Raw genomic sequence first — 26,044 nt, 5'->3', positions numbered from 1 at the left:
ACCACTCCAAGATCACCAGCCGCAACTGCAAGAACAGAAGGTGAACTTTGTATTAAAGAGCATTGGTTACCTTCTGCATCTTGCACTAGGAGCAGGACATTATCTTTTAGTTTTTGTAAAATAAATAAATTCAGCAATGCGCACACTTCTAATTAAATTACAAAAATAACTAAAAAAAAACTGTCACCATGCTTATTTATGTGAATACATGAAAAATGATTTGTCTTGCAAACAATCATAAATCAAAATGCATTAACAATGAGCAATAATTTCAGACAAATAGTTCATATTCTGTATATGGTCCATATTAATAAATACATGTGGGCACAACTATTATATTTTGTGATCTCTTTTTTTCCTCTCCCTACGATTTATCAATACATGTCTTGTTGCACTACACCAGGGGAACAATGAACTCATAGCATTTGTGGTTCAATAATTTAGGTTGGAGGTGGTGTTCTGTGTTTTGTGGCACTATATGTTTGCCAAAAGAACACATAGGGGCACATGCATCAACAATGCCATTTGCGATTCCTTATTAGCAAAAAATAAGGGATCGCTAATAAGGAATAGCAAAAGGCTATGCATGTAGGAATCGCTATTCAAATAGCGATTCCTTAACTTTCCTTAATTGCGACTAGCAAATTGCGAGTAGCAATTAAGGAATGCCGTCCCAATCATTCCTATGGGCCTCCAGGCCCATAGGAATGAATTGGAGATTGCATGAGCAAATTGCGAGTACCAGTAGGTTCTCGCAAATTGCTCATGCAATTTCAAGGGTGCAAGGGTGTCAAAATGACACCCTATTGCACCCCTGAAATTGATATGTGCACATATGTTGCACACACACATGCTCTAAGGGCATGTGTGTGCGCAACATGAAACTTTGAAAAATGCACAAAAGTGCATTTTTCAAACTTTTAGCAAATTACCATGCAGTTCATCTTCATGGTAATTTGCTCCCCCTATTAGCGAATTCGCTAATTTTTTAACTTTCATGCATTGCATTTAAGGAATCTCAATTTGGGATTCCTTAAATGCAATCGCAATTTAAGGAATCGCTATTTAAGGATTCCTTAAATAGCGATTTTTGTATTTGGGTTGATGCATTGGGATTAGGTTTTATTTACTCGCTAACTGGTGTTATTAGCGATTCGGTATTTTACTGACTGGATTTTGGCTTGATGCATGAGGCTGATAATTCTTTATATAATACAAAGGTAAACGTGCAATGTGTAATTTTTTCCTGAGATATCATATTCGCACCCTAATTGAGGTGGTATCTAAAAGAGACACTCTTCTGTGTTCTGTTGTTTATTACTCAGGCAGCTATATTTGGACTTCAGCAATATCAATTATTGTGAAGTCATCAGGGTTAAGGCCATATGACATCACCAGCATGGAAGATTCAGGGACAAAGGTCATATGATGTAACTTTCTGTGATGTCATTAAGGTCAAAGGGTGTGTGATGTCACTTCTGCTACCCCAGACATTTTAGTTTATCGATGCCCATGTACTCCGCATTGAGACACAGCAGAGATTTGAGTTGAAACTTACCAAATTTGATTGGTCCGCTCCATTCACCCCACTCAGAATTGAAACCACAGTTGAGCCCACGTGCCCTCATTTTCACGGTATATTGTCCTCCTGCTTTAAATCCGTGGATTGTAAGTGTCAATGATTGTTCATTGGATGCTGGACTATATATCTGTGAAATGTGAAGAAAAATATATCATTTAAAGGCTTTTCATACTGCGTGTGAACTCACAATGCAAAAAATATTTCTTCTTTAAAATAAAAAATAAAAATATTTAACCGCCATTTTTTTTGTAAAAAAAAAAAACCAAAACAAAGATAATTCCACATTAATGTGATCTGCTAAAGTTGATATATTTTTTAAAATAATGGGCTCATGGCAATAACGATAAACAGGGAAACAGGTCCCGTGTTTCATTTCATGGTGCTTATTTAAGGTTTGGCATCAGCTACACTACTGCAGTGGCAGATACAGCACTTTTTCTTCATCTACAATGGCCTGATCACCAAATCCAAAGATGTCTGCCTTTCAGGCAGACATCTTTTCACTGCAACATGCATCACAAGCCTGGGGAAAGTTCTGTCGCCCATGTGATTCCTGAAGGTACACCTCTTAAGTAGGCGAGTCCATCTGTGACATAATTAAGGCCTCCAACACATTGGGAATTGTAGAGCTTGGGTGCATTTAAAGATTTTTTGTGACTGGGATGGCCATTTTTTCAATGATGGCACTAGAGGGATTGAAGTTGGAGGGGCTACCCCTGATTGGTCAGCCCTACAATGTCTTTCCAGGCAGCAACCAGAATGTCCAGATGATGTCCTATATGTTGGAGATAGGTCCGCTTTTAGAAATAGTGCCCTTTTCTGTGCTCTAAATGGAGGGGCGGCTCCTCTGATAAGGCGGAGGAGCATTGCCCCACTGCTTTTCAGCACTGCAAACAAGGACAAATAAAATGATTATTTACACAATGTTATTAACATGTTCTTTTTCTACGCTGAGGCAGTCTTGAGGCGTGGGCGTGATAGGGATGGGCTGCTCGCAGAGCAGGGGGAGGAGTGGTTGGGGAAATTTCTAAGTGCGCATGGCGGTTTGGCAGGCCGTCTTGGGCTCGCCAAACAGTCATGCGCACTTAGCATGTTCTCCACCGGGCTGTAATGCACAGCCTGGGTGAAGAACATGCCCGGGCACCCAGCCCCTGTCTGAGTGCAGAACCATGGCGCTCAGACCAATCACAACACTGCTGTCATGGTGACAGCAGCATCGTAATTGGCTTAGGGGAGCCTGGGTGCTTCCTGATTTTGGTTCACACAAAAGGAGAGGATGGAGGAAAGGTGGCAGCAGGAAAATAAGTGATCTTTTCTTTTTTTCTTCTTTCCTTTTTTTGAAACCGCCTCCAACACCCTGTCCCCTCCTCCCAGCCCCACTACTACTGCCTGGGAGCAGCCACTACTTTCTAAATAAAATGTTGCAACACAGAGCTGGACCTCCAAAACATTTGACGTTTATTAGCAGATTTACCAATACTGCTCTGTCTCGTGTGTTCACCATGAATAGTATTTCCCAGGTCATAACCACTGTTGTTCTCTACGTCAAAAGATGAAGGGGCATATTAGCAAGGGCATCATCGCCGCTTTAGCTGCACTTTTCGCTGCTAAAGCGGCGATATTTTCATCGCCCTATGAGCAAGCTGTTGCTAGCAGCTGTTAGCGACAGCTTCCTGGCAAAAGCGACCGGTTTGGGTGCCGCTTTGTATGTCAGCGATATTTATCGCTAATGACATGCAAAGTAGGCGTTCCCAACTTCAAGGCAACTGAAAGCAGTCACTAACTCACCTTCCCCCTATTACCAATGGCCACGAAGCAATGAAATAACTCGCGCTAACTGCGATTATCGCTGCTTCCTAACGCCTTCTAGAAACCTGACTTAGCCATATTTCCAATGGGAGATGGATTGTCAGGCTGAGACCTCCTTGGCTTATTACCAAGGATTTCACTATCGCAGGATTTTCATCACTGGATTTCCAGCGATAATCAGTCATTTCGCTGCTATCGCTGGATTTCTTAAAGCCTTGGAGATACGCGTTGCTGATAACGCGCTATCTCCGCGATGAAACCCAGCGATAGCCGGCGTTAAGAAAATGAGAGCAAAGCGCGCTTTGCGATATTTATCGCAAAGTGTTGCTAATATACCCCGTACAGTGGTGTGTCAATATGCTTTTGCCACATGTTTCTACATATTATTTCTACAAATAAAGAGGGTACAGAGCACACTGCCTGACATCCCAGCACCCAGTTCGCTAAGGTGCATTATGGTAAATGCGATGCATGACAACACTTTGATTAAAATTTTTCCATTTTCACCAGGGTTGATGCAGCCAGTGGTGTGTATCTCTAGACATGTGTTTCACGATAATTGTCCTTCTTCAGTAGAGAGTAACACTTCATTTTAAGGGTGCTGGTAGTCAGACAGCGTGCTACCTACCCCCTTTGTTTGCTTGGACTCTTTTGAACTGATGAGCTGACAAGCTTTGGTTGTTGCATCATGGGGCTTGTAATGAACAACATAACTCGAATCCGTATTGATTTCTAACAAACAAACAAAGGAGGGAGTGTGCAAAAATCTGGAAATTTGCATCCTTATTAGAACCAAGATGCTCTGTTTAAGGGACATCTAGCAGGCAGATTATGAAAGCTAAAGTCCCCAAGTTGTCTACACATGCTACGGGGTCAATGTGCTTTGTTGCATTTCACTCGTATATTACAGACCCCAGTCTTTTTCAGGACCCAATGCATTTATGCATAGAACTCTTTTCACAGAAGCATTGAGTAACTTGTCCCGACTCCCTGTAGTGATGCATGCAAAAGACTCTTTATATGACTCTGGGGCTCCTGTCTCTGAGAAGCAGTGGTCTGAATCTACACAGTGTAAATTCAGTGAATTGCTGCCACTTCTGAGGGGCAAAATAGCTCTGGATGCTGTTGTTGCCATTTAGTTGGGCAGAGGACCTCTAATGTATTAAGTAATACTGTCCTCTTTTTTTGCAAGCTTTAAAGTGTTGTTCAGACACTTAGGCTATACATGTCATGTGGCTGGCAATGGACTTTGAATAAAGACACCGGAATGTGAGCTGAGATCCATATTGGCTAAAATCGCGTACAAATTATATATCTGTTTAGGATGAAATATGAATTTAATCACGCATGTCTGAAAATTCAAGCAATACACACTTTGCTTAATGCTCGCATAAATTAAAAATGTTGTATACATATCTTTCAAATTGCTTTGCGAACCCTGCCCATGATTTACATTTGAGTCAACGCAGCCTTAGCGAACAAGACTTCCTAAATCATGCATGTTGGCAGTGAGAGTTGGGAAGGAAAGTGAGCTCTGTTGGTGTATATTTAGGGAGAGGTATATTGACTCAATGGAGTAAACATTCCGAGGGTCAGATTTACTAATGCGCTGAGTCAAATAGAGAGGGCAGGAATCTACTAAGATGTGGCCCATTCCTGCTCTCTCTCTCTCTGCTACCTTGTACTATGGTGCAAGGGTGCCTGCATTGCAGGCAGGACTGTTTTTGTGCATGGAAGGACACCAGACACCATCCTGCACAAGAACAATCCTCTGAGGCGTTTTCCTCTTTCTATGTGTGCTGCAGAATGCAGCACATATAGAAAAAGGAAAAAAACTAGGAAAAAATAAACATATTTCTCCAAGTTACGCCTGCCCTAGGAAGGCCTAACATTTTGACGCATTCACAGGTTTAAAATTGTTAGTACGTTTGGGAATGTACCAAAAACCATGAGTGGGTGCATGGGAATACCAATGTTCCACCCATGGAACATCTTACCAGGGCAGAGTAACGCAAGGGAGCAACTTGCTCTGCCTGCAAGGTGGCTCTGCGTGGCCTTGTAAATCTCACTTAAGATCTTGCGTTGCCATTGAGTCACTTTACTTAATGCAAGGGAAATGCAAGCCATTAATATGCCTGGGCCCGGCCTGCTGTGGGAATCTTTGTAAGACTAAATGTTTGAAGGTTTGAATTATCAGTCTTTCATTTTCCGAGATCTCTTGTCCAAGCGTGATGGTTTTGCATGACCTAATGTGTTTAGCCCTCAGATTGAAAGCTTGAAGATTTCTTTAGCACTCAATAAACTGCATCCCACTCATTTTGTACATCCAACTGCGCTTTAACATCTTTCAACTATTCTATGACATATTATCGGGGGTCAAAAATATTCAGATACAAAAGTATCAGCTAAAAATATAGAGGACAAAAATATCAATGTTACATACATACTATGTAAAGTACAAAATTATCGACTCCAAAAATATAGTGGACAAAATGTTTAACATTACATAGGTAAGTATATATTTAGAAGTATTTAACATTATAGCTCGAAAAACTATACATTTAAAACATAAATATCATAAAAAATGTAAAGACAAATTTAATAACTTGCAAAATGTTAATGTATTGTTACAAAATATATCTAAACAAAAAGTAAAAATATTTAACAATTATTATAAAATAAATATAACTATTAAAAACAAATATAATAATCAAATAAAAATACATCAATAATAATTTACATGGGGGCGTGGCCAAGCGGCGAAGCGAGATGGCTGCTTAAACCAACAGCTCGGCTCAGACCGTCTCCCTCATTACTAACCGTGGCCCAAGGCACCAGAAATTGAACGGAGGGTGCCCTCCAACTGATCCAGATATTCCTGAGTCCAGCGGCCGTTTGTAATGGCCGTTTGTAACGGCTGCTGTAGATCCCGCTGGTTCGCGGCCTACTCCCGGGCCCTGCCTGAGCCGGGACCTGAGTTACAGACTGCTGCCGCGAAGGGAACGAGAAGGTGGCAAGTACCGAGGTAGTGACCTGCGCTCCAAGTGGCGACTGCGGCGTATCCCACGACACCCGGAGGCCCCGCAGCAGCAGACGGGTGAATCGCCGTAGGTGAAACTGTGCTAATACCAGCTCAGCCTAGAGGCCATCAGGATGTTATGCGGCAGCCATGATAGTGCTTGGAGCGATCCCTAAACTACAGTAAGGAGAGGCATGGGTGCGCGCGGGGGCCGTGGGTTGCCTTCCCCCACCCCTCCACTGCACCAAACAACGGGGAGATAACATGCCCCCCCTCCCCAGCCATATGTGCTCCCGTGGGTGCATGACCACAGCGCAAGATCAGTAACCCCCCCCCCGGTGGCTCCCGCGGAGAGTAACCTGATGACAGATAGAAGGAGCACTGGCTGACCCAAGAGGGGGGTGACTCGGGCCCTGCTTCGCCTCAACCTAGTGAGTCTGCAAATCCAAATATTGGGGTGACAGGGGAAACTGCGAATCACGCCCGAGCGCTCCTGACTGACCCGCTGGCAATCATGGAGAGGTCGAAAACAACGGGCACGAGGGGCCCCAAAACGGTCCAGACAAAGAAATTGGATTGCTACACTTTCTCCAAGGAGACGCTGCCAGGCACGAACCTTTAGGCCAAACCTGCAAATGAACTGGAAGGAGAAAGCCAGGACCTAAGGTTGAAAGATGTGATGAGGCAATTGCTGGGGTCAAGGCCTCACTGGAGCACAAAATGGACACCATGTTAATTGAAATCAATCTTATCCGAGCGGATTTCACGAAACTTAAAGAGAAGGTGAAGCAGGTGGATCTCACCACGGCAAGCATGGTGGAAGACGTTTCGCAAGTCCAAGGTGATGTCCGCGACCTCCAAATATTCCACAAGTTCACCGAGCAGAACCTGGACGACTATGAAGGGCGTCTTTGGAGAAATAACCTACGCATACTGGGAGTGCCAGAGAAAGCAGAGGGGCAGTCACCGGACCTCTTCGTAGAGGACCTCATCACAAACCACCTGCAACCCAAGGCCCTCAGTAAATTCTTCACCATAGAGAGAGCGCATAGAGTCCCGGGAGGCCATCCCAAACCTGGGGCTCCTCCACGTCCCATGCTGGCGAGGGTGCTGAACTTCAGGGACAGGGACGGGGACGTGATCCTCCAGTGCGCAAGGGCAGCTCCACCGCTCCACTACGACAACGCCGTGATAACGCTATTTCCGGGCTTCACGAAAGCAGTGCAGAGACAGAGGAGATCTTTCCTAACGTTCAAGAAAAAACTCAGAGACAAGGGGTTCAAGTACGCCATGTTGTTCCCAGCACGCCTCCGGGTGGAGGCAAGGGGACGGGTATGGTTTTTGAGCAAACAGAAGCGGCTGCCGACTGGCTGGAGTGCCAAGAGAATAAGACTGATGATCATGGGGATGCATCGGACACACAGCGCAAATTATGATCCACTGGAATCATTGAGTCCGCTACTAGACTGAAACCAGGTGTCGGCTGGGCTCCAGGTGCATGGTGCCCATACTTGACTAGGCCTGAAGAGGAACTGCTCTCTGTAACGGGCCTCAAACCACTGGGGTCTCTCTTGTCTTGGAACTCATTTCATACTGATCGGATTGGGGGAGATGGGAAGACGGAGTATGGTGTCCCCACCCCCTTTTTTCTTCTTTTAGTTCATTCAGGGGCGTAACAAACACACCCGCAGCCCCCGAAGTGTTGAGGGCCCCCTGTCTTTGGTAGGTGAAGGGGGCCCCCTCAGCTCTTCAGTAAAGAGCTGTGAGTGAAAGGCTTGCTCTAGAAAGCAGGTGCAGTCTGCAGCCTGCTCTGAGCTCCTCCTGCTGACCCAGGGCAGGACTGAAGAGAAACAAAGTAGCAAGTTACATTGTTTCTCTTCAGTCAGAACCCGGCCGGAAAAAGGATGGGGTTGGGGGCCCCAGAGAGCGCATTCCCCACAAGGCACAGCCTCTGAGAAGCGAGGAGGCAACACAGAGTTGGCAGTGCCAGGAGAAGGTTTGCAGCTCCAGGACGAGGACTCTGCTGGGACGCATTGGAAGGTAAGCAAGCATTGGAAATGCAATTGACCTCACATTTGTTTGCCCGTCTGCCTGGATGGCACAGAGTGTTTCCTTAGTGGCCTGCAGTGTCCCCGATGCTGATAGTGAACATGGAAATGTTCCCAGGTCTCCACAGAAGAAATTTAAAAAATGGCTCAAAATGATTGAAAATGGATGTATGTGTAAAAAATGACAGAGAGTACTTTTTTTAATAGTTCAATATAGCGCAAGCTCTCCCCCAAGGTATTGAAGTGTTTTACATGAGCACCAGTTACATTACACAAGGCCACACTTATTTTTTAAGCATGGGGATATTAAGTGATTTGCCCAGAATCACAGGCTGTTGAACCAATGCTGAGACTTGAGCATGATCCCCAGTTTCAAAGCCAGCATTTCTGGCTGTTATGCCACATTTCATTTGTATCAGTGGTCTTCCCAGTTGCAAAGGAAGGGAGAACATTTATGTGGTTGTTGCACATTTTTTAGCGACATTTGAGACCAAGTGCAAAACTATATGTAGCCTTCAGCAAAATTCTATTTTTAATTTTTTGCTTCCTCCTTGGAATAAATTGGTAATATTTGATGCTTTTGGTGTCAATTTGGCACTGTCTGGTGCTGGCACCCTAGGCACCTGCCTAGTATTATTGACTCGCTTTATCATCAGCCCTTTATTTACTTTTAGACTCTGGCCATGGGCATACGTACCAATGGTGCAGCATGTGCAGTGGCATCGGGGCCTAGGAATGGAAGGGGCACACTGACTATAGCTGTCTTTCACTACCCAACCAGGAGCCAGGGGGCCATTTTCACCTCCTTAAATGAGGGCGTGTGAGGCTCGTGCTACGCCACTGACTCCAGCTTAACTGAAAAACTCACATTTTGGGGGCCTCCGGAGTACTGTAGAGTTGGGGAAAGTCATTCCCAGGTTCGACACCACAGAACCTTCATTTTCTTTAAAAAAAATACATTTTAGGTATTCAGTTTCAACCCATCCTGTGCACTTTTTATTTTTATGCTTGTTTTCCTCTGAACTCTATTTCTTGTTAGTCACATTGGTAATATTGTTTATTGAAGAATTCAATAAAGAGCATGTTATAAATTGGTACTTAAAGTCTAATAAAGTATAGAATGAGCCCCCAGAACAGCACCGAAATGCCAACAATAATTGAGCTATATTCAGGGAGATAAATGTGACTGGAGTGTAGCAAACTGTCACCAGAGTCATATGGGGGAGAGTAGGACACACATAAGAAGGGAAGGACATTGTGGGTCGGAAGGGGAGAATCCATGTAAGATGTCATATCTAAAAGAGTTGGCAAAGCCAATAGGTCTGACTTTGGTTGCAGAACTATTGGCTGTACCAAACTATGTTTCTTTTGCTGTAGTTTATTATGACTTTATTATTCCAAGATGGCTAATGCAGGCAGAGAGAAGAAAGACATGAAGAAATCATTGAAATACGAAAGGGTGTAAATACAGTGGGTGGCCGTGGTATATGAGCGACATTGAAACACTACAGGGTGTAAATACAGCGGGTGGACAGTTGTGTATGAGAGACAATGAAATACGAAAGGGTGTAAATACAGTGGGTGGACAGTGGTGTATGAGCAGTGGTCGAAGTGGGGAAAAAAAAGTAGGGGAACTGTGGGCGGAGAATCAGAGGGCGGGATTAACCTGAGGATGGGGTCAGTGGGCGGAGTTAGAGGTGTGGACAGGATTGGCAAAACATCCCAATCTTTAGTATTTGCTTGGCATTTCACTGACCAGTTACAGCTTATTATGTTATGTAATTCAACCAATGGATACACATGATTATTTAACGATTAATATGAGTTATTAACATTAAAATAAATTCACAAAGTGGGATATGTTTCTAATCACAGAATGTCCCAAATATGCTTAAAAGTGGAAGCACAAGCCATTTGTTTCCGAGCCATGGATTTTCTGTCGTCAGCAATATACACAGAGACAATCAATTTTACGTGTGTAAATCACTGTATGGGAAATGTTACATAAGACAAAGGACTACAAGGTGTAGAAGTCACATGGCAACCATATTAGTAGGCAGTATAGTTTAATAGTGATTGATCTGGAGAAACACAAACTCAGAATTTAAAACGTAATACCATGTTTGGGGGTTCACTTTAATAATCATTATTGATTTCTATCCAATTGAACACTTTTTGCAACATTAGGATAATCAATGGCTTAGGGAAAAAACCCATAAAGCTCTAGTTTATACCTTGCAGTTTGTATGCAGCTCTAAGATGAAAGTTAATAGCTCACTGTTCTTTGTTAGGATTTTAACTTATAAACTGCAAGTAGCAAAAGGATCTCACTGACAAAAGCAATAACCCACTGACCTATTTACAATACGTGCACTTTGTGATGGGCATGGTACATGTTCTTAGCAGCAGGCACATCAACCCTATCTTTCCATGAGTCAAACCTTCCACTAGACAAAACTCCGATCTCGCTCTAGGAAGACGTTTATTCACCAGAGTTATCATGACATTTTTATTATTGCCGAAAATTGCTGTAGGCCAGGAAGGAGGCAGCAAGTGCTTTTAAACCCATAATATTCAACACCCCCACTCAAAGTCAGCACACGTTGCGGTCACACCGGTCGCACTGCCCTAGAGCCAGCTCTTCTCAGGGGTCCTGTGACCTCAGTGACAGAGTCACTGTTGCTCTAGGGTCTGCTACTTCATAGGCCTGCCTGCAAGACTGGAGGTGAACTTCAGCATAGATTGTGGTGGGCAAGCCTTCAAGGTGAACCCACACTTGCCACTGCTAGGGTCCACCTGCTGGTGTTAAGACACCAGGGCTTTTCCGGATTTGCGGGGCCTTCTAAGGTCTAGCATGGGAATGTGCTCCCTCAGGAGAATGGTCTGGGGGACTGGTCATAAAGGCTGAACCTGGTTCCCCTGTTCTAAATTCGGCAGCTCTGCCCCCCGTGCTACATCCGCTCACTCACTGAACACCATACCGCCCCACTGAGAGAAATTCACACTGCCTTCAACTACAATCCAATTTGACCTGCTATAAACAACTGGATGCGACTCAATTCAAATTACGCACTAGGCAAGAGCAATATGCTGCCTAAAGGAAAAAGTAACAACATCCTGGAAAAAGCAAACACTCATAGGGAATGAAAGATTAAATAAAGCATGTGAAATGTAAGCAGAAACAACATGGTGAGCTTTTACACTCACTATTCAGAAATCAGTGAGTGCTTCTGCCTGAAAACTACAGGGCCCAGAAAGGACCCATTTCAATGTCCACTGCTTATATGCTTACAAAACGTAAGCAGTATGGTTTAAAAAGACCACATTTCTGAACACAAAGCCGCCCTACACATTTTGTTTTCCAATCCACCCATCAACCAGATATTGCAGTACCTCCAGGTTTGGCGCACTTGTCCACTGGGGAAAAACAGCGCTTCACTGGCAAACTCAGTAAAGTGACGCTAATGTTTTAGGGGTTTGAATAAAACCGATCTGGCCACTTTAAGAACACTCCGTCTTGCTTTATTTAGTTATTGATTTTTCATATTTTGAACCTTTTATTTCCGTGGCTGCACTTTGGAATAGAAAAATGGCAAAACGGCATTTCCAGCAAAAGTGGTTTTCTTTCTTGCATCCATTTCACAGGGGAACAAATGAACGACAGGAAGAAAGAGAGGGTGAGAACCATTTCTTGAGTCACGGTTTTCGATAAGTGAGGAGGAGCTAGACAGAGAGAGGGAATAAGAGTGTGGGGGCAGCTGCCAGCGGTAGAGCAGAAGCGGACACCTTCCTTGTCTTGTCTGGGCAGGAGGTAAGAGACGGAGATCTTTTCCTTCCCTGCTCCCCGCCCGTCCCGAACAGCCACTAATGCCGAGCCTTCTCTGCAGGCCTTGCATATTTCTTACGTCCCAGGACGCATGATCAGAATAAAAAAGTAGGGGAACGGAATCTATAGAATTAAAGAAGTAGGGGCACGCCGTGCTCTACCGTTCCCGCCCACTTAGACCACTGTATATGAGAGACATTGAAACACTACAGGGTGTAAATACAGTGGGTGGACAGCGGTGTATGAGAGACAATGAAATGCAGGGTGTAAATACTGTAGGTGGACAGTGATGAATAAGAGACAATGAAATACTACAGGGTGTAAATACAGTAGGTGGACAGTGGTGTATGAGAGACAATGTAATACTACAGGGTGTAAATACAGTAGGTGGACAGTGGTGTATGAGAGACAATGAAATACGAAAGGGTGTAAATACAGTGGGGGGACAGTGGTGAATAAGAGAATGAAGTACAGGGTGTAAATACAGTGGGTGGGCAGTGGTATATGAGAAACAATGAAATACTAAAGGGTGTAAATACAGTAGGTGGACAGTGGTGTATGAGAGACAATTAAATACGAAAGGGTGTAAATACAGTGGGTGGACAGCGGTGTATGAGAGACAATGAAATACATGGTGTAAATACAGTGGGTGGACAGTGGTGTAGGAGAGACAATGAAATACTACAGGGTGTAAATACAGCGGGTGGACAGTTGTGTATGAGAGACAATGAATTACTACAGGGTGTAAATACTGTAGGTGGACAGTGATGAATAAGAGACAATGAAATACTACAGGGTGTAAATACAGTAGGTGGACAGTGGTGTATGAGAGACAATGAAATACGAAAGGGTGTAAATACAGTGGGTGGACAGTGGTGTATGAGAGACAATGAAATATGAAAGGCTGTAAATAAAGTAGGTGGACAGTGGTGTATGAGAGACAATGAAATACGAAAGGAAAGGGTGTAAATACAGTGGGTGGACAGTGGTGTATGAGAGACAATGAAATACTACAGGGTGTAAATACAGCAGGTGGACAGTTGTGTGTGAGAGACAATGAATTACTACAGGGTGTAAATACAGTGGGTGGACAGCGGTGTATGAGAGACAATGAAATACAGGGTGTAAATACTGTAGGTGGACAGTGATGAATAAGAGACAATGAAATACTACAGGGTGTAAATACAGTAGGTGGACAGTGGTGTATGAGAGACAATGAAATACGAAAGGGTGTAAATACAGTGGGGGGACAGTGGTGAATAAGAGAATGAAGTACAGGGTGTAAATACAGTGGGTGGGCAGTGGTATATGAGAAGCAATGAAATACTAAAAGGTGTAAATACAGTGGGTGGACAGTGGTGTATGAGAGACAATGAAATATGAAAGGCTGTAAATACAGTAAGTGGATAGTGGTGTATGAGAGACAATGAAATACGAAAGGGTGTAAATACAGTGGGTGGACAGTGGTGAATAAGAGAATGAAGTACAGGGTGTAAATACAGTGGGTGGGCAGTGGTATATGAGAAACAATGAAATACTAAAGGGTGTAAATACAGTGGGTGGACAGCGGTGTATGAGAGACAATGAAATATGAAAGGCTGTAAATACAGTAAGTGGATAGTGGTGTATGAGAGACAATGAAATACGAAAGGGTGTAAATACAGTGGGTGGACAGTGGTGTATGAGAGACAATGAAATACTACAGGGTGTAAATACAGTGGGTGGACAGCGGTGTATGAGAGACAATGAAATACAGGGTGTAAATACAGTGGGTGGACAGTGGTGTAGGAGAGACAATTAAATACTACAGGGTGTAAATACAGCGGGTGGACAGTTGTGTATGAGAGACAATGAATTACTACAGGGTGTAAATACAGTGGGTGGACAGCGGTGTATGAGAGACAATGAAATACAGGGTGTAAATACTGTAGGTGGACAGTGACGAATAAGAGACAATGAAATACTACAGGGTGTAAATACAGTAGGTGGACATTGGTGTATGAGAGACCATGAAATACGAAAGGGTATAAATACTGTAGGTGGACAGTGGTGAATAAGAGACAATGAAATACAGGGTGTAAATACAGTCGGTGGACAGCGGTGTATGAAAGACAATGAAATACGAAAGGGTGTAAATACAGTGGGTGGACAGCGGTGTATGAGAGACAATGAAATGCAGGGTGTAAATACAGTAGGTGGACAGTGGTGAATGAGAGACAATGAAATACTACAGGGTGTAAATACAGTAGGTGGACAGTGGGCTCTGAAGTCGTGACCCTCAGCTGGCCTGCAGAGAACTGTACGCCAGTGCCCCATAGCCAATTACAGACCCCGCATCACGCATATAGGTCAAGCTATTTTCATTCTCTAAAATGTCTTCCCATACTTTCCTAAATAAGTAACCATTCCAGTAACCTTAGTCCTTCTGAGGCTCAGCCGGGAGACAGTTTAGCGCTACTTGCACTGTTGCTTTTAAAAATATTCACTTTTAAACTCACTTGCATCGTCGCTGCTGCTCATTGCAATCCTAGCAGGCGCCACTGGCCACGCCGTAGCTAAGGACACGCCCCCTCGAGGCCACGCCCCCTCCACCAGGTATAACTAACCCGCTGATTCACGAGCGCGTTGGGTAACCTTAGTCCTCCTGAGGCTCAGCCGGGAGACAGTTTAGCGCTACTTGCACTGTTGCTTTTAAAAATATTCACTTTTAAACTCACTTGCATCGTCGCTGCTGCTCATTGCAATCCTAGCAGGCGCCACTGGCCACGCCGTAGCTAAGGACACGCCCCCTCGAGGCCACGCCCCCTCCACCAGGTATAACTAACCCGCTGATTCACGAGCGCGTTGGGTAACCTTAGTCCTCCTGAGGCTCAGCCGGGAGACAGTTTAGCGCTACTTGCACTGTTGCTTTTAAAAATATTCACTTTTAAACTCACTTGCATCGTCGCTGCTGCTCATTGCAATCCTAGCTGGCGCCACTGGCCACGCCGTAGCTAAGGACACGTCCCCTCGAGGCCACGCCCCCTCCACCAGGTATAACTAACCCGCTGATTCACGAGCGCGTTGGGTAACCTTAGTCCTCCTGAGGCTCAGCCGGGAGACAGTTTAGCGCTACTTGCACTGTTGCTTTTAAAAATATTCACTTTTAAACTCACTTGCATCGTCGCTGCTGCTCATTGCAATCCTAGCAGGCGCCACTGGCCACGCCGTAGCTAAGGACACGCCCCCTCGAGGCCACGCCCCCTCCACCAGGTATAACTAACCCGCTGATTCACGAGCGCGTTGGGTAACCTTAGTCCTCCTGAGGCTCAGCCGGGAGACAGTTTAGCGCTACTTGCACTGATGCTTTTAAAAATATTCACTTTTAAACTCACTTGCATCGTCGCTGCTGCTCATTGCAATCCTAGCAGGCGCCACTGGCCACGCCGTAGCTAAGGACACGCCCCCTCGAGGCCACGCCCCCTCCACCAGGTATAACTAACCCGCTGATTCACGAACGCGTTGGGTAACCTTAGTCCTCCTGAGGCTCAGCCGGGAGACAGTTTAGCGCTACTTGCACTGTTGCTTTTAAAAATATTCACTTTTAAACTCACTTGCATCGTCGCTGCTGCTCATTGCAATCCTAGCAGGCACCACTGGCCACGCCGTAGCTAAGGACACGCCCCCTCGAGGCCACGCCCCCTCCACCAGGTATAACTAACCCGCTGATTCACGAGCGCGTTGGGTAACCTTAGTCCTCCTGAGGCTCAGCCGGGAGACAGTTTAGCGCTACTTGCACTGTTGCTTTTAAAAATATTCACTTTTAAACTCACTTGCATCGTCGCTGCTGCTCATTGCAATCCTAGCAGGCGCCACTGGCCACGCCGTAGCTAAGGCCACGCCCCCTCGAGGCCACGCCCCCTCCACCAGGTATAACTAACCCGCTGATTCACGAGCGCGTTGGGTAACCTTAGTCCTCCTGAGGCTCAGCCGGGAGACAGTTTAGCGCTACTTGCACTGTTGCTTTTAAAAATATTCACTTTTAAACTCACTTGCATCGTCGCTGCTGCTCATTGCAATCCTAGCAGGCACCACTGGCCACGCCGTAGCTAAGGACACGCCCCCTCGAGGCCACGCCCCCTCCACCAGGTATAACTAACCCGCTGATTCACGAGCGCGTTGGGTAACCTTAGTCCTCCTGAGGCTCAGCCGGGAGACAGTTTAGCGCTACTTGCACTGTTGCTTTTAAAAATATTCACTTTTAAACTCACTTGCATCGTCGCTGCTGCTCATTGCAATCCTAGCAGGCGCCACTGGCCACGCCGTAGCTAAGGCCACGCCCCCTCGAGGCCACGCCCCCTCCACCAGGTATAACTAACCCGCTGATTCACGAGCGCGTTGGGTAACCTTAGTCCTCCTGAGGCTCAGCCGGGAGACAGTTTAGCGCTACTTGCACTGTTGCTTTTAAAAATATTCACTTTTAAACTCACTTGCATCGTCGCTGCTGCTCATTGCAATCCTAGCAGGCGCCACTGGCCACGCCGTAGCTAAGGACACGCCCCCTTGAGGCCACGCCCCCTCCACCAGGTATAACTAACCCGCTGATTCACGAGCGCGTTGGGTAACCTTAGTCCTCCTGAGGCTCAGCCGGGAGACAGTTTAGCGCTACTTGCACTGTTGCTTTTAAAAATATTCACTTTTAAACTCACTTGCATCGTCGCTGCTGCTCATTGCAATCCTAGCAGGCGCCACTGGCCACGCCGTAGCTAAGGACACGCCCCTCGAGGCCACGCCCCCCCCTACGCCCTATAACAATGTGTATGCACCGGAGGCGCAGCGGACGAGCGCAGCGGGCGCGACGATTGCGCGCCGAAGGCGCGCATAAGGCAAGCTCGTCTGCGCTCGTCCGCGCCGAGTCCGGGCCTTGGGCCACCCCCCTTGCCCCCCAGCCGTCAGCACAAAGATGCTATACGCTAGCAACCCTCTACAAGTTAAGGCCTCCTGTTAACTCATGCCCTCGGCACTCCCTCCAAGCCATGGACCTTCCTTCAACCTGTCCTATCTGTTCTGCGCCTCTCAAACCTAACTCGCGCACAACAGCCACACAGGAATTCCAAATGCTCCTACTAAACTGCCGCTCGCTGCCTAAGCATAGCGCCAAAATGGCCTTATTGATAGAAGAGCACACCCCGGATATATTGTTCCTTACGGAAACCTGGCTTACCAGTGAGTCCAACCCGGCAATAGTAGAGGCCCTCCCCACCGGCTATCAAATAACACGGCAAGACCGGCCAAAAGGGAGAGGAGGAGGCCTTGCTATCATCCATAAGGAGCAATATCATTGTCGACTCTCTCCTGAGACCATCTCGGACTGCGAGAGCATGGGTTTTAACATCAACCTCTCCCCTAACATCTGCTTCTCAGGCACCTTTATTTATCGCCCGCCCGGCCTCCCTAAGCAGTTTCTTCTAACTCTGCCATCGAATGTGGCCAGCAGAGTCAGCACCTCCTCTAGCTTTACGGTGTTGGGTGACTTGAATCTACATTTTGACTCCCCCTCGGACCTTTCAGCTGCTATCCTATCAGATGATCTAGCAGCTCTACAACTCACTCAACGTGTCTCCTCCCCCACCCACGAAAAAGGCCATCTACTGGATCCAATTTTTTCAAATTGTTCTGAGATCACAGTGGACCCAGGCATTACCCTACCCTGGACTGACCACTTTTTAATCCCCTTTAAATGGACCACACCTAAATTCTCTCCTCCGGCTCCCTCCACCAAACTCAGGCGAGCCTGGACGCGCCTTGAGGTTGATAAGTGGTGCACTAAACTGGCTAGCTCACAACCACAAATTCAGGATGATCCCACCCTAGCAAACCAGGCATATACCAACTGGATCTCCTACACTCTTGAATCTACTCTCCCAATGAGCAAGACTGTACTGAAGCAGCCTCAAAAAACCGCCCCTTGGTACACCCAGTCTCTCAGAGAAAAAAAGCGTCTCTGTAGAAGGGCGGAAAGACGCTGGCGCTTAGACAAATCGGCGGATAACAAAACCCGGTACCGTGAAACCATCAACGAGTACAAAACTCAAATAAAAGCAGCTCAGTCGACGTATTTCGCCGAAAAAATCCTGAATGCTAGATCTAAACCCAAAGAGATCTTCCAGATCATTAAAAAGCTAACGAACCCATCCCCTGTGGCGCATGTCGAGAAATCTGTCACCCAATGTAATGACATTGCAGAATTTTTCTATCAGAAAGTCAATAAAATTTATTCAACTTTTTCTCCCCCAAACACCGACCTGTCTACTCAACCTAATAACCTCCCTAGCCTGCCACATTCCCCCACCCCTTACAGCTTAACTCACTTTCCCCCACTAGACCTCCCCACCTTAGAATCACTAGCCCTCAGTGTCAAATCAGGTTCTCCGGCCGACCCTGCCCCTCCTGACATCCTAATGGCAGCATCCCATACCATCCTGCCCGTCATCAGCGAAGTATTAAACTCTTCCATCTCCTCTGGCACCGTCCCACCCGTATGGAAGCAGGCCATGGTTAGGTCACTGATCAAGAAACTCAATCTGGACCCGTCTGATCTGGCTAACTACCGCCCTATTTCTCTGCTCCCTTGGTTGAGCAAGGTTTTGGAGAAATATGTGAACCAACAGTTAGTGAACTATCTAGAGGACCACTACATACTGGATCCCACTCAGACGGGTTTCAGACCTAAGCACGGGACAGAGACCGCCCTCCTCATGGTCGTAGAGGAAGCGAGAAAAATCTTGGATCAGGGAGGATCAGTGGCAGTGATCCTCCTTGATCTAAGCGCGGCCTTCGACACAGTGTGTCATGACACCCTACTAAGCCGCCTGTCCTGTGTGGGGATCAAGGATAAAGCTTGGGCATGGTTTGAATCCTTTCTGGGGAACAGATCTTTCAGGGTTTTTGATGGCGATTCAGCTTCCTCCAGTAGACCTCTAAATTGCGGAGTTCCTCAGGGCTCCTCTCTGAGCCCTGCTCTATTCAACCTATATATGAGACCACTGGCCAGTGTCGTCCGCCCATTTGGAGTTAAAATCATCTCATATGCGGACGACACGCAGCTGGTGGTCTCACTGGCGCAGGAGGCATCTCGAACTGCGCCAGGCGGGCTCAGAGAATGCCTGGAGGAAGTGAGGAGCTGGATGTCGTCATCATCCCTGAAATTGAATGGAGAAAAAACTGAGCTGATGCTCCTAGGACCCTCAGAGCCGGCACTTCCCCCTTCCCTATGGCCCCCATGCCTAGGACCGCCTCCAACCCCAAAAAACACCATCAAAAGTCTTGGGGTATGGCTGGACAGCTCACTGTCTTTCAATGTCCAAGCCACAAAACTGTCAGCCACATGTTTTGGCATTCTGAGAGTGCTAAATAAAATCTTCCCCCTCCTCCCCTTGGAAGCCAAACAGGCTGCCATTCAAGGGCTCATTCACTCCCGTCTTGATTTTAACAACGCACTTTATCTGGGTGCACCAGAATACACCCTTCGGAGGCTGCAAACTGTACAGAACAGCGCAGCTCGCCTTCTACTTAAAATCCCGCACAGACACTCAGTGAGGACCGGACTGACTAGCCTCCATTGGTTACCGGTCCGGCAGAGAGTTCTGTTCAAGGCGCTATGTATAGCCCATCAAGCCTTCTGGGACATGGGACCTATCATTACCCGTGATCTGATCACTCATTACATCCCAAATCGTAGTCTTCGTTCCAGCCAGACTCTCTTAGCCGTAGTCCCAAGAATAAAAAGATCTAGAACCGGCGGAAGGACGTTCATGTACAACGCAGCTAAGGCCTGGAATGCTCTACCACTTCATCTTAGAGCAACCCAGAACCTTACTATGTTTCGCAAGCAACTGAAGACCCACCTTTTCACATCTGCCTGCTAAACCGCTGTCTTTTCTTTTTTCTCCCCTTCCCTGCTCTCTGTAGGTCACGGTTACCCTAGCGCTTGGACGCCTTCGGGCATCAACTGCGCTCTATAAATCTCCAAGTTTACAAGTTTACAAGTATGGTTGATATGCATTTGACCTGTAGAAGGGTACAGGGGACATATGGGTGTCCTTTGTGTACTGTGGCAAGGGCTGTGACGAGAGTGGGTGGACTGTTACAGACAAACAAGGAAGCCGTTCATATCTTGTTCTCTCTTTTCCATAGTGTCTGCGACATGCCTTTGTGTAGGAGAAACTATCACTAGGTAAAGAAGGGAGCTTGTCACGGCCACTAGTGAGACTCTACAGAGCTACCCCATTTCAACACCAGCAATGTTCCATGATTGATTGTGTACTTAATAAATAAAATAACATGACATAATGTTGGCCCTGCCATAATGGTGGTACATATCGGCCCAATGTGCTCACCCATGGTATAATGGTGCCCAAACAGGGTAAAATGCGGGCCCTGGCATAATAGTGGTAATTCCTGTCCGATTGCGTGCTGGTGCACAGCCCTCATGCTAGCTTCGGCATAATGGTGGTAATTCTTGGCATAAGATTGTCGCATATGACATGCAACTATGACACATAGATATTCAAGGCAGAATCTATCCATGTGTTGTAGTGTTTCATGACAATAATTTAACGTTTTCACAAAAAGATAACTTCTTCATTTCGAGAATTTACATTATTTTTCAAGAATGCAAAGCTAGTATTTAATAGCAAAACGTGCCTGCTTTCATAAACCGAAAGGCTGATGTTTTGGAGACAAATGACTGAATTTATTTAAAGCTGAAATTTGAGTGGTTAAAGGGCCCACTTGGGAAGGCCAACCCCGAACTCTCCTCTTTCACTTTGGTATGCTTGCTGTACACACTTGCTCCTTCAACTTGGATCTCAGCTTTTCGTTGTACCACTTTTAGGATCCACCAGCCGCCACTGGTGCATGCGCAGTAGGCCCCTGACCTGCGAGCTCCTGACTGAATCCGGAGCGTGGGGGGCCACCTCCATATTCTTTGCAGGGGGGCCCCCTCAAGTTTCGTTACGCCACTGAGTTCATTGTTTGGGCGACAGGCACTCTGCAAGTTCTACAGTGGACAGGTCCACGCCCAGAGGGCAGGGAAGTAGGGAGGGGGGTAGTTGGGTTTGGTAATTTTCAGTTTTGGTTTGTTACTGTTTTAACATCAACCAGACCTGTTCATGTAGCTACAGAGGGTGCAGGGAACTATTACTACGACGATGAGTGCGCATTGGGATAAAGGTGTTCAAATATTGAGCTGGAATATCAATAGGCTGGGGGACAAGATTAAACGCAGTGTCATCCTACAGTATCTTAAACGGCATGCCCCAAACATTATCCTGCTTCAAGAAACACAATTAGTGGGGAACTCCTGCAAAGCATTACACAGATGGGGATACAAAATGGTGGCTCACACGGGTTTCACAACCAGTTCACGGGGGGTTGGCATCATGATGAAGAACTTCTTTCCCCTTACTGTTAGTTTCACGCGGTCAGATGACCGTGGCCGGTATATAGGAATTATGGGTCAATGGGAGGGGCACACCATAACGCTTATGTCAGTGTATGTGCCTCCGGGCCTGCAGCACACCACTTTCTCAGACTTGGGGACTATATTGTTCTCATTACCACAGGGGCTCCTAGTGCACGGAGGCGAATTTAACGCAGTGGTTTCGGGTACTTTGGACAGGCACCCCCCACGAGATTTAGGTCCGTCCTCGAGAAGGCTGCCCGACTTCCTGGAGGCTCTAGGGCTAGTTGATGGATGGAGAACGTATAACCCAGAAACGATACAACACTCTCCACTCCGGGTTCCACCATAGCCTTTCCCGCATTGACTACATCCTAACCCCAACGTCACAGGTTGCACACATACGCGACATTAAGCACTTAGCCAGAGGCATCTCTGATCACTCCCCGGTGTGGGCACAATTGGCTTTCGGCCAACCGGGAGTAGGGAAAATTGCCCCATCAACCCCTGGTATCTCCGAGACCCCCTTGTCCAAAAAGCACTGGGCAAGGCTATGGATCACTACTTTCTAGAAAACGACGGTACAGTGGACTCTTCCCAGACCCTATGGGAGGCTTTTAAAACTGTCATAAGGGGTCAAGCCCTGTCCTTGATAACTGGGTTTAAAAAAGACAGACAGAAAGAGATCTTAGTAATCGAGGGGGAGGTTGGCCAGCTGGAACGGGAGTTGGAAACTGGGATTACACCCGAGAAATTGCACCTACAACGCCTCAAACAAAATGAATACAAAGCTCTAGCAACAGACAAGGCTAAGAGCCTGGGTAGGGGAAAACTGGGTAGAATTTAAGATCTGGGAGATAAGGCTGGGAAACTGATTGCATGGCTGGACAAAAAGGAGTGGGCTAGTCGCTTGGTTCCTGAACTCCGGGGTGAAGGAAGTAGCTGCATAACTGACCCACAGGACATCGCACATCAGTTCGCCCGCCGCTTCTGTGCCGTGTACACGACCGCCGCACCCTACACTGAGGGAGATTCACACAAACTACTACACGACATAGTGCTCCCAACACTGTCCGACAACGACAGCGACTTTTTAGACAGCGATTTGACTACGGACGAGATAGCACAGGCCATCAGATCGCTGCATTCCGGGAAGGCCCTTGGCCCTAATGGGATCCCAATCGAACTGTACAAACTTAGACCCGATAAATTAGCCCGCTATGTTTGTGGGGAGCAAGGAGCTGGGGACATTACCAACAGACCAGAGGGTGGCCACCATAATTACTATACATAAGGAAGTAAATCCCAGGCTGACTGTGCTTCCTACAGACCGATCTCATTATTAAACGTGGAACCTAAAATCCTGGCAAAGCTCCTTGCCAATCGGCTAATTAAGATTATTGGCAGCCTAGTTCACCCCGATCAGTCAGGCTTTATGCTGCACCGTAACACAGCCCTAAATCTGCGCAGACTTCACAGGGTCTTGGGTAGGGTGCGCACCATTGAAGAACCGGCGATAGTGGTGTCACTGGATGCGACTATGGCCTTTGATACCTATTGGCAGTACTCGCCAAACTGGGATTTGGACCCGGTTTTGTTCAGTTGGTGCACCTCCTATATTCAGAGCCCATGGCGCGAGTTGTGGTAAATAATAAAAAGTCTGACACGTTTACTCTGAGTTGAGGTACCCGCCAGGGTTGTCCCCTTTCCCCCCTCCTGTTTGCCCTGGCCTTGGAACCACTGGCGGCTTGACTCCGGAGGGACCCAGTGGTGCGGGGTCTGCGATGGTCCCCAAAATGGGAGGACCGCATCTCGCTATACGCGGATGATATTCTACTGTACCTGGCCTCCCCTAGAAAATCGTTGGCGGCAGTCCTGGACATTCTAGCAATATTTGGTAGATACTCAGGGTTCTCCATAAACTGGGGTAAATCCCTCTTATACGTCCTCAATGGGGGTTCCCCCCTCACCGCCACGAAACTACCCAATCCAGACTAGCCAGACAGGCTTTAAATACCTGGGGATTTTTATCTCCCTGGATCCTGTACTTCGCTTCACCCGTAATCTCCTCCCGCCTCTGCAGAGGCTTAAACGTGATATTGCCAGTTGGAGGGTGCTTCCTCTTTCATTATTAGGTAGAGCAGCGCTCTTCAAAATGATGTCGCTACCCTGGTTTTTATACGCTTTGCAAAACTCGATGGATATTGTCCCGATGACCTACTTTAGAGACATTGAAGGCCTTCAGAGGGAATTGCTATGGGACAGTAAACCCCGCATTGCGTTAAACAAGCTCACACTAAACTGGTACGACGGGGGAATCAGCCTTCCTGATATTAAAAAATATTACTGGGCAGCACAGCTTGCAGCCATTAATCACGGTACATACGGACGACCTGACGACCCAGGGTATCTCATGGACAGGTGGCTTTTACCAGATGGGAACTACAACAGGGCACTATACTCCAAGCCCAATCGGTACCAATTGACAGGCCCCACCAAACAAGGTTACTGGAATGGTTACTTATTTAGGAAAGTATGGGAAGACATTTTAGAGAATGAAAATAGCTTGACCTATATGCTGATTCACGAACGCGTTGGGTAACCTTAGTCCTCCTGAGGCTCAGCCGGGAGACAGTTTAGCGCTACTTGCACTGTTGCTTTTAAAAATATTCACTTTTAAACTCACTTGCATCGTCGCTGCTGCTCATTGCAATCCTAGCAGGCGCCACTGGCCACGCCGTAGCTAAGGACACGCCCCCTCGAGGCCACGCCCCCTCCACCAGGTATAACTAACCCGCTGATTCACGAGCGCGTTGGGTAACCTTAGTCCTCCTGAGGCTCAGCCGGGAGACAGTTTAGCGCTACTTGCACTGTTGCTTTTAAAAATATTCACTTTTAAACTCACTTGCATCGTCGCTGCTGCTCATTGCAATCCTAGCAGGCGCCACTGGCCACGCCATAGCTAAGGACACGCCCCCTCGAGGCCACGCCCCCTCCACCAGGTATAACTAACCCGCTGATTCACGAGCGCGTTGGGTAACCTTAGTCCTCCTGAGGCTCAGCCGGGAGACAGTTTAGCGCTACTTGCACTGTTGCTTTTAAAAATATTCACTTTTAAACTCACTTGCATCGTCGCTGCTGCTCATTGCAATCCTAGCAGGCGCCACTGGCCACGCCGTAGCTAAGGACACGCCCCCTCGAGGCCACGCCCCCTCCACCAGGTATAACTAACCCGCTGATTCACGAGCGCGTTGGGTAACCTTAGTCCTCCTGAGGCTCAGCCGGGAGACAGTTTAGCGCTACTTGCACTGTTGCTTTTAAAAATATTCACTTTTAAACTTACTTGCATCGTCGCTGCTGCTCATTGCAATCCTAGCAGGCGCCACTGGCCACGCCGTAGCTAAGGACACGCCCCCTCGAGGCCACGCCCCCTCCACCAGGTATAACTAACCCGCTGATTCACGAGCGCGTTGGGTAACCTTAGTCCTCCTGAGGCTCAGCCGGGAGACAGTTTAGCGCTACTTGCACTGTTGCTTTTAAAAATATTCACTTTTAAACTCACTTGCATCGTCGCTGCTGCTCATTGCAATCCTAGCAGGCGCCACTGGCCACGCTGTAGCTAAGGACACGCCCCCTCGAGGCCACGCCCCCTCCACCAGGTATAACTAACCCGCTGATTCACGAGCGCGTTGGGTAACCTTAGTCCTCCTGAGGCTCAGCCGGGAGACAGTTTAGCGCTACTTGCACTGTTGCTTTTAAAAATATTTACTTTTAAACTCACTTGCATCGTCGCTGCTGCTCATTGCAATCCTAGCAGGCGCCACTGGCCACGCCGTAGCTAAGGACACGCCCCTCGAGGCCACGCCCCCCCCTACGCCCTATAACAATGTGTATGCACCGGAGGCGCAGCGGACGAGTGCAGCGGGCGCGACGATTGCGCGCCGAAGGCGCGCATAAGGCAAGCTCGTCTGCGCTCGTCCGCGCCGAGTCCGGGCCTTGGGCCACCCCCCTTGCCCCCCAGCCGTCAGCACAAAGATGCTATACGCTAGCAACCCTCTACAAGTTAAGGCCTCCTGTTAACTCATGCCCTCGGCACTCCCTCCAAGCCATGGACCTTCCTTCAACCTGTCCTATCTGTTCTGCGCCTCTCAAACCTAACTCGCGCACAACAGCCACACAGGAATTCCAAATGCTCCTACTAAACTGCCGCTCGCTGCCTAAGCATAGCGCCAAAATGGCCTTATTGATAGAAGAGCACACCCCGGATATATTGTTCCTTACGGAAACCTGGCTTACCAGTGAGTCCAACCCGGCAATA

The 26,044-nt window shown here is 47.2% G+C and overlaps 1 protein-coding gene across 3 annotated transcripts in view; it reads right to left on the bottom strand.

Moving 5' to 3' along the window:
- Positions 1-26,044, bottom strand: part of LOC146805455 (granulocyte-macrophage colony-stimulating factor receptor subunit alpha-like) — a 409,263-nt gene that overhangs the window by 90,355 nt on the left and 292,864 nt on the right. For all 3 annotated transcript variants that reach the window (XM_085622687.1, XM_085622686.1, XM_085622685.1), the window contains one exon: positions 1,559-1,709. In XM_085622687.1, the coding sequence (XP_085478813.1) occupies positions 1,559-1,709 (151 nt within the window). The remainder of the gene's footprint in view (positions 1-1,558; positions 1,710-26,044) is intronic.

The sequence above is a fragment of the Triturus cristatus genome, chromosome 8 (genome assembly GCF_964204655.1).
Source record: "Triturus cristatus chromosome 8, aTriCri1.1, whole genome shotgun sequence".
In the NCBI taxonomy this organism is placed as follows: domain Eukaryota; kingdom Metazoa; phylum Chordata; class Amphibia; order Caudata; family Salamandridae; genus Triturus; species Triturus cristatus.
Note: the sequence above shows the minus strand (reverse complement) of the source record. Positions and strands in the feature narration are given on the sequence as shown.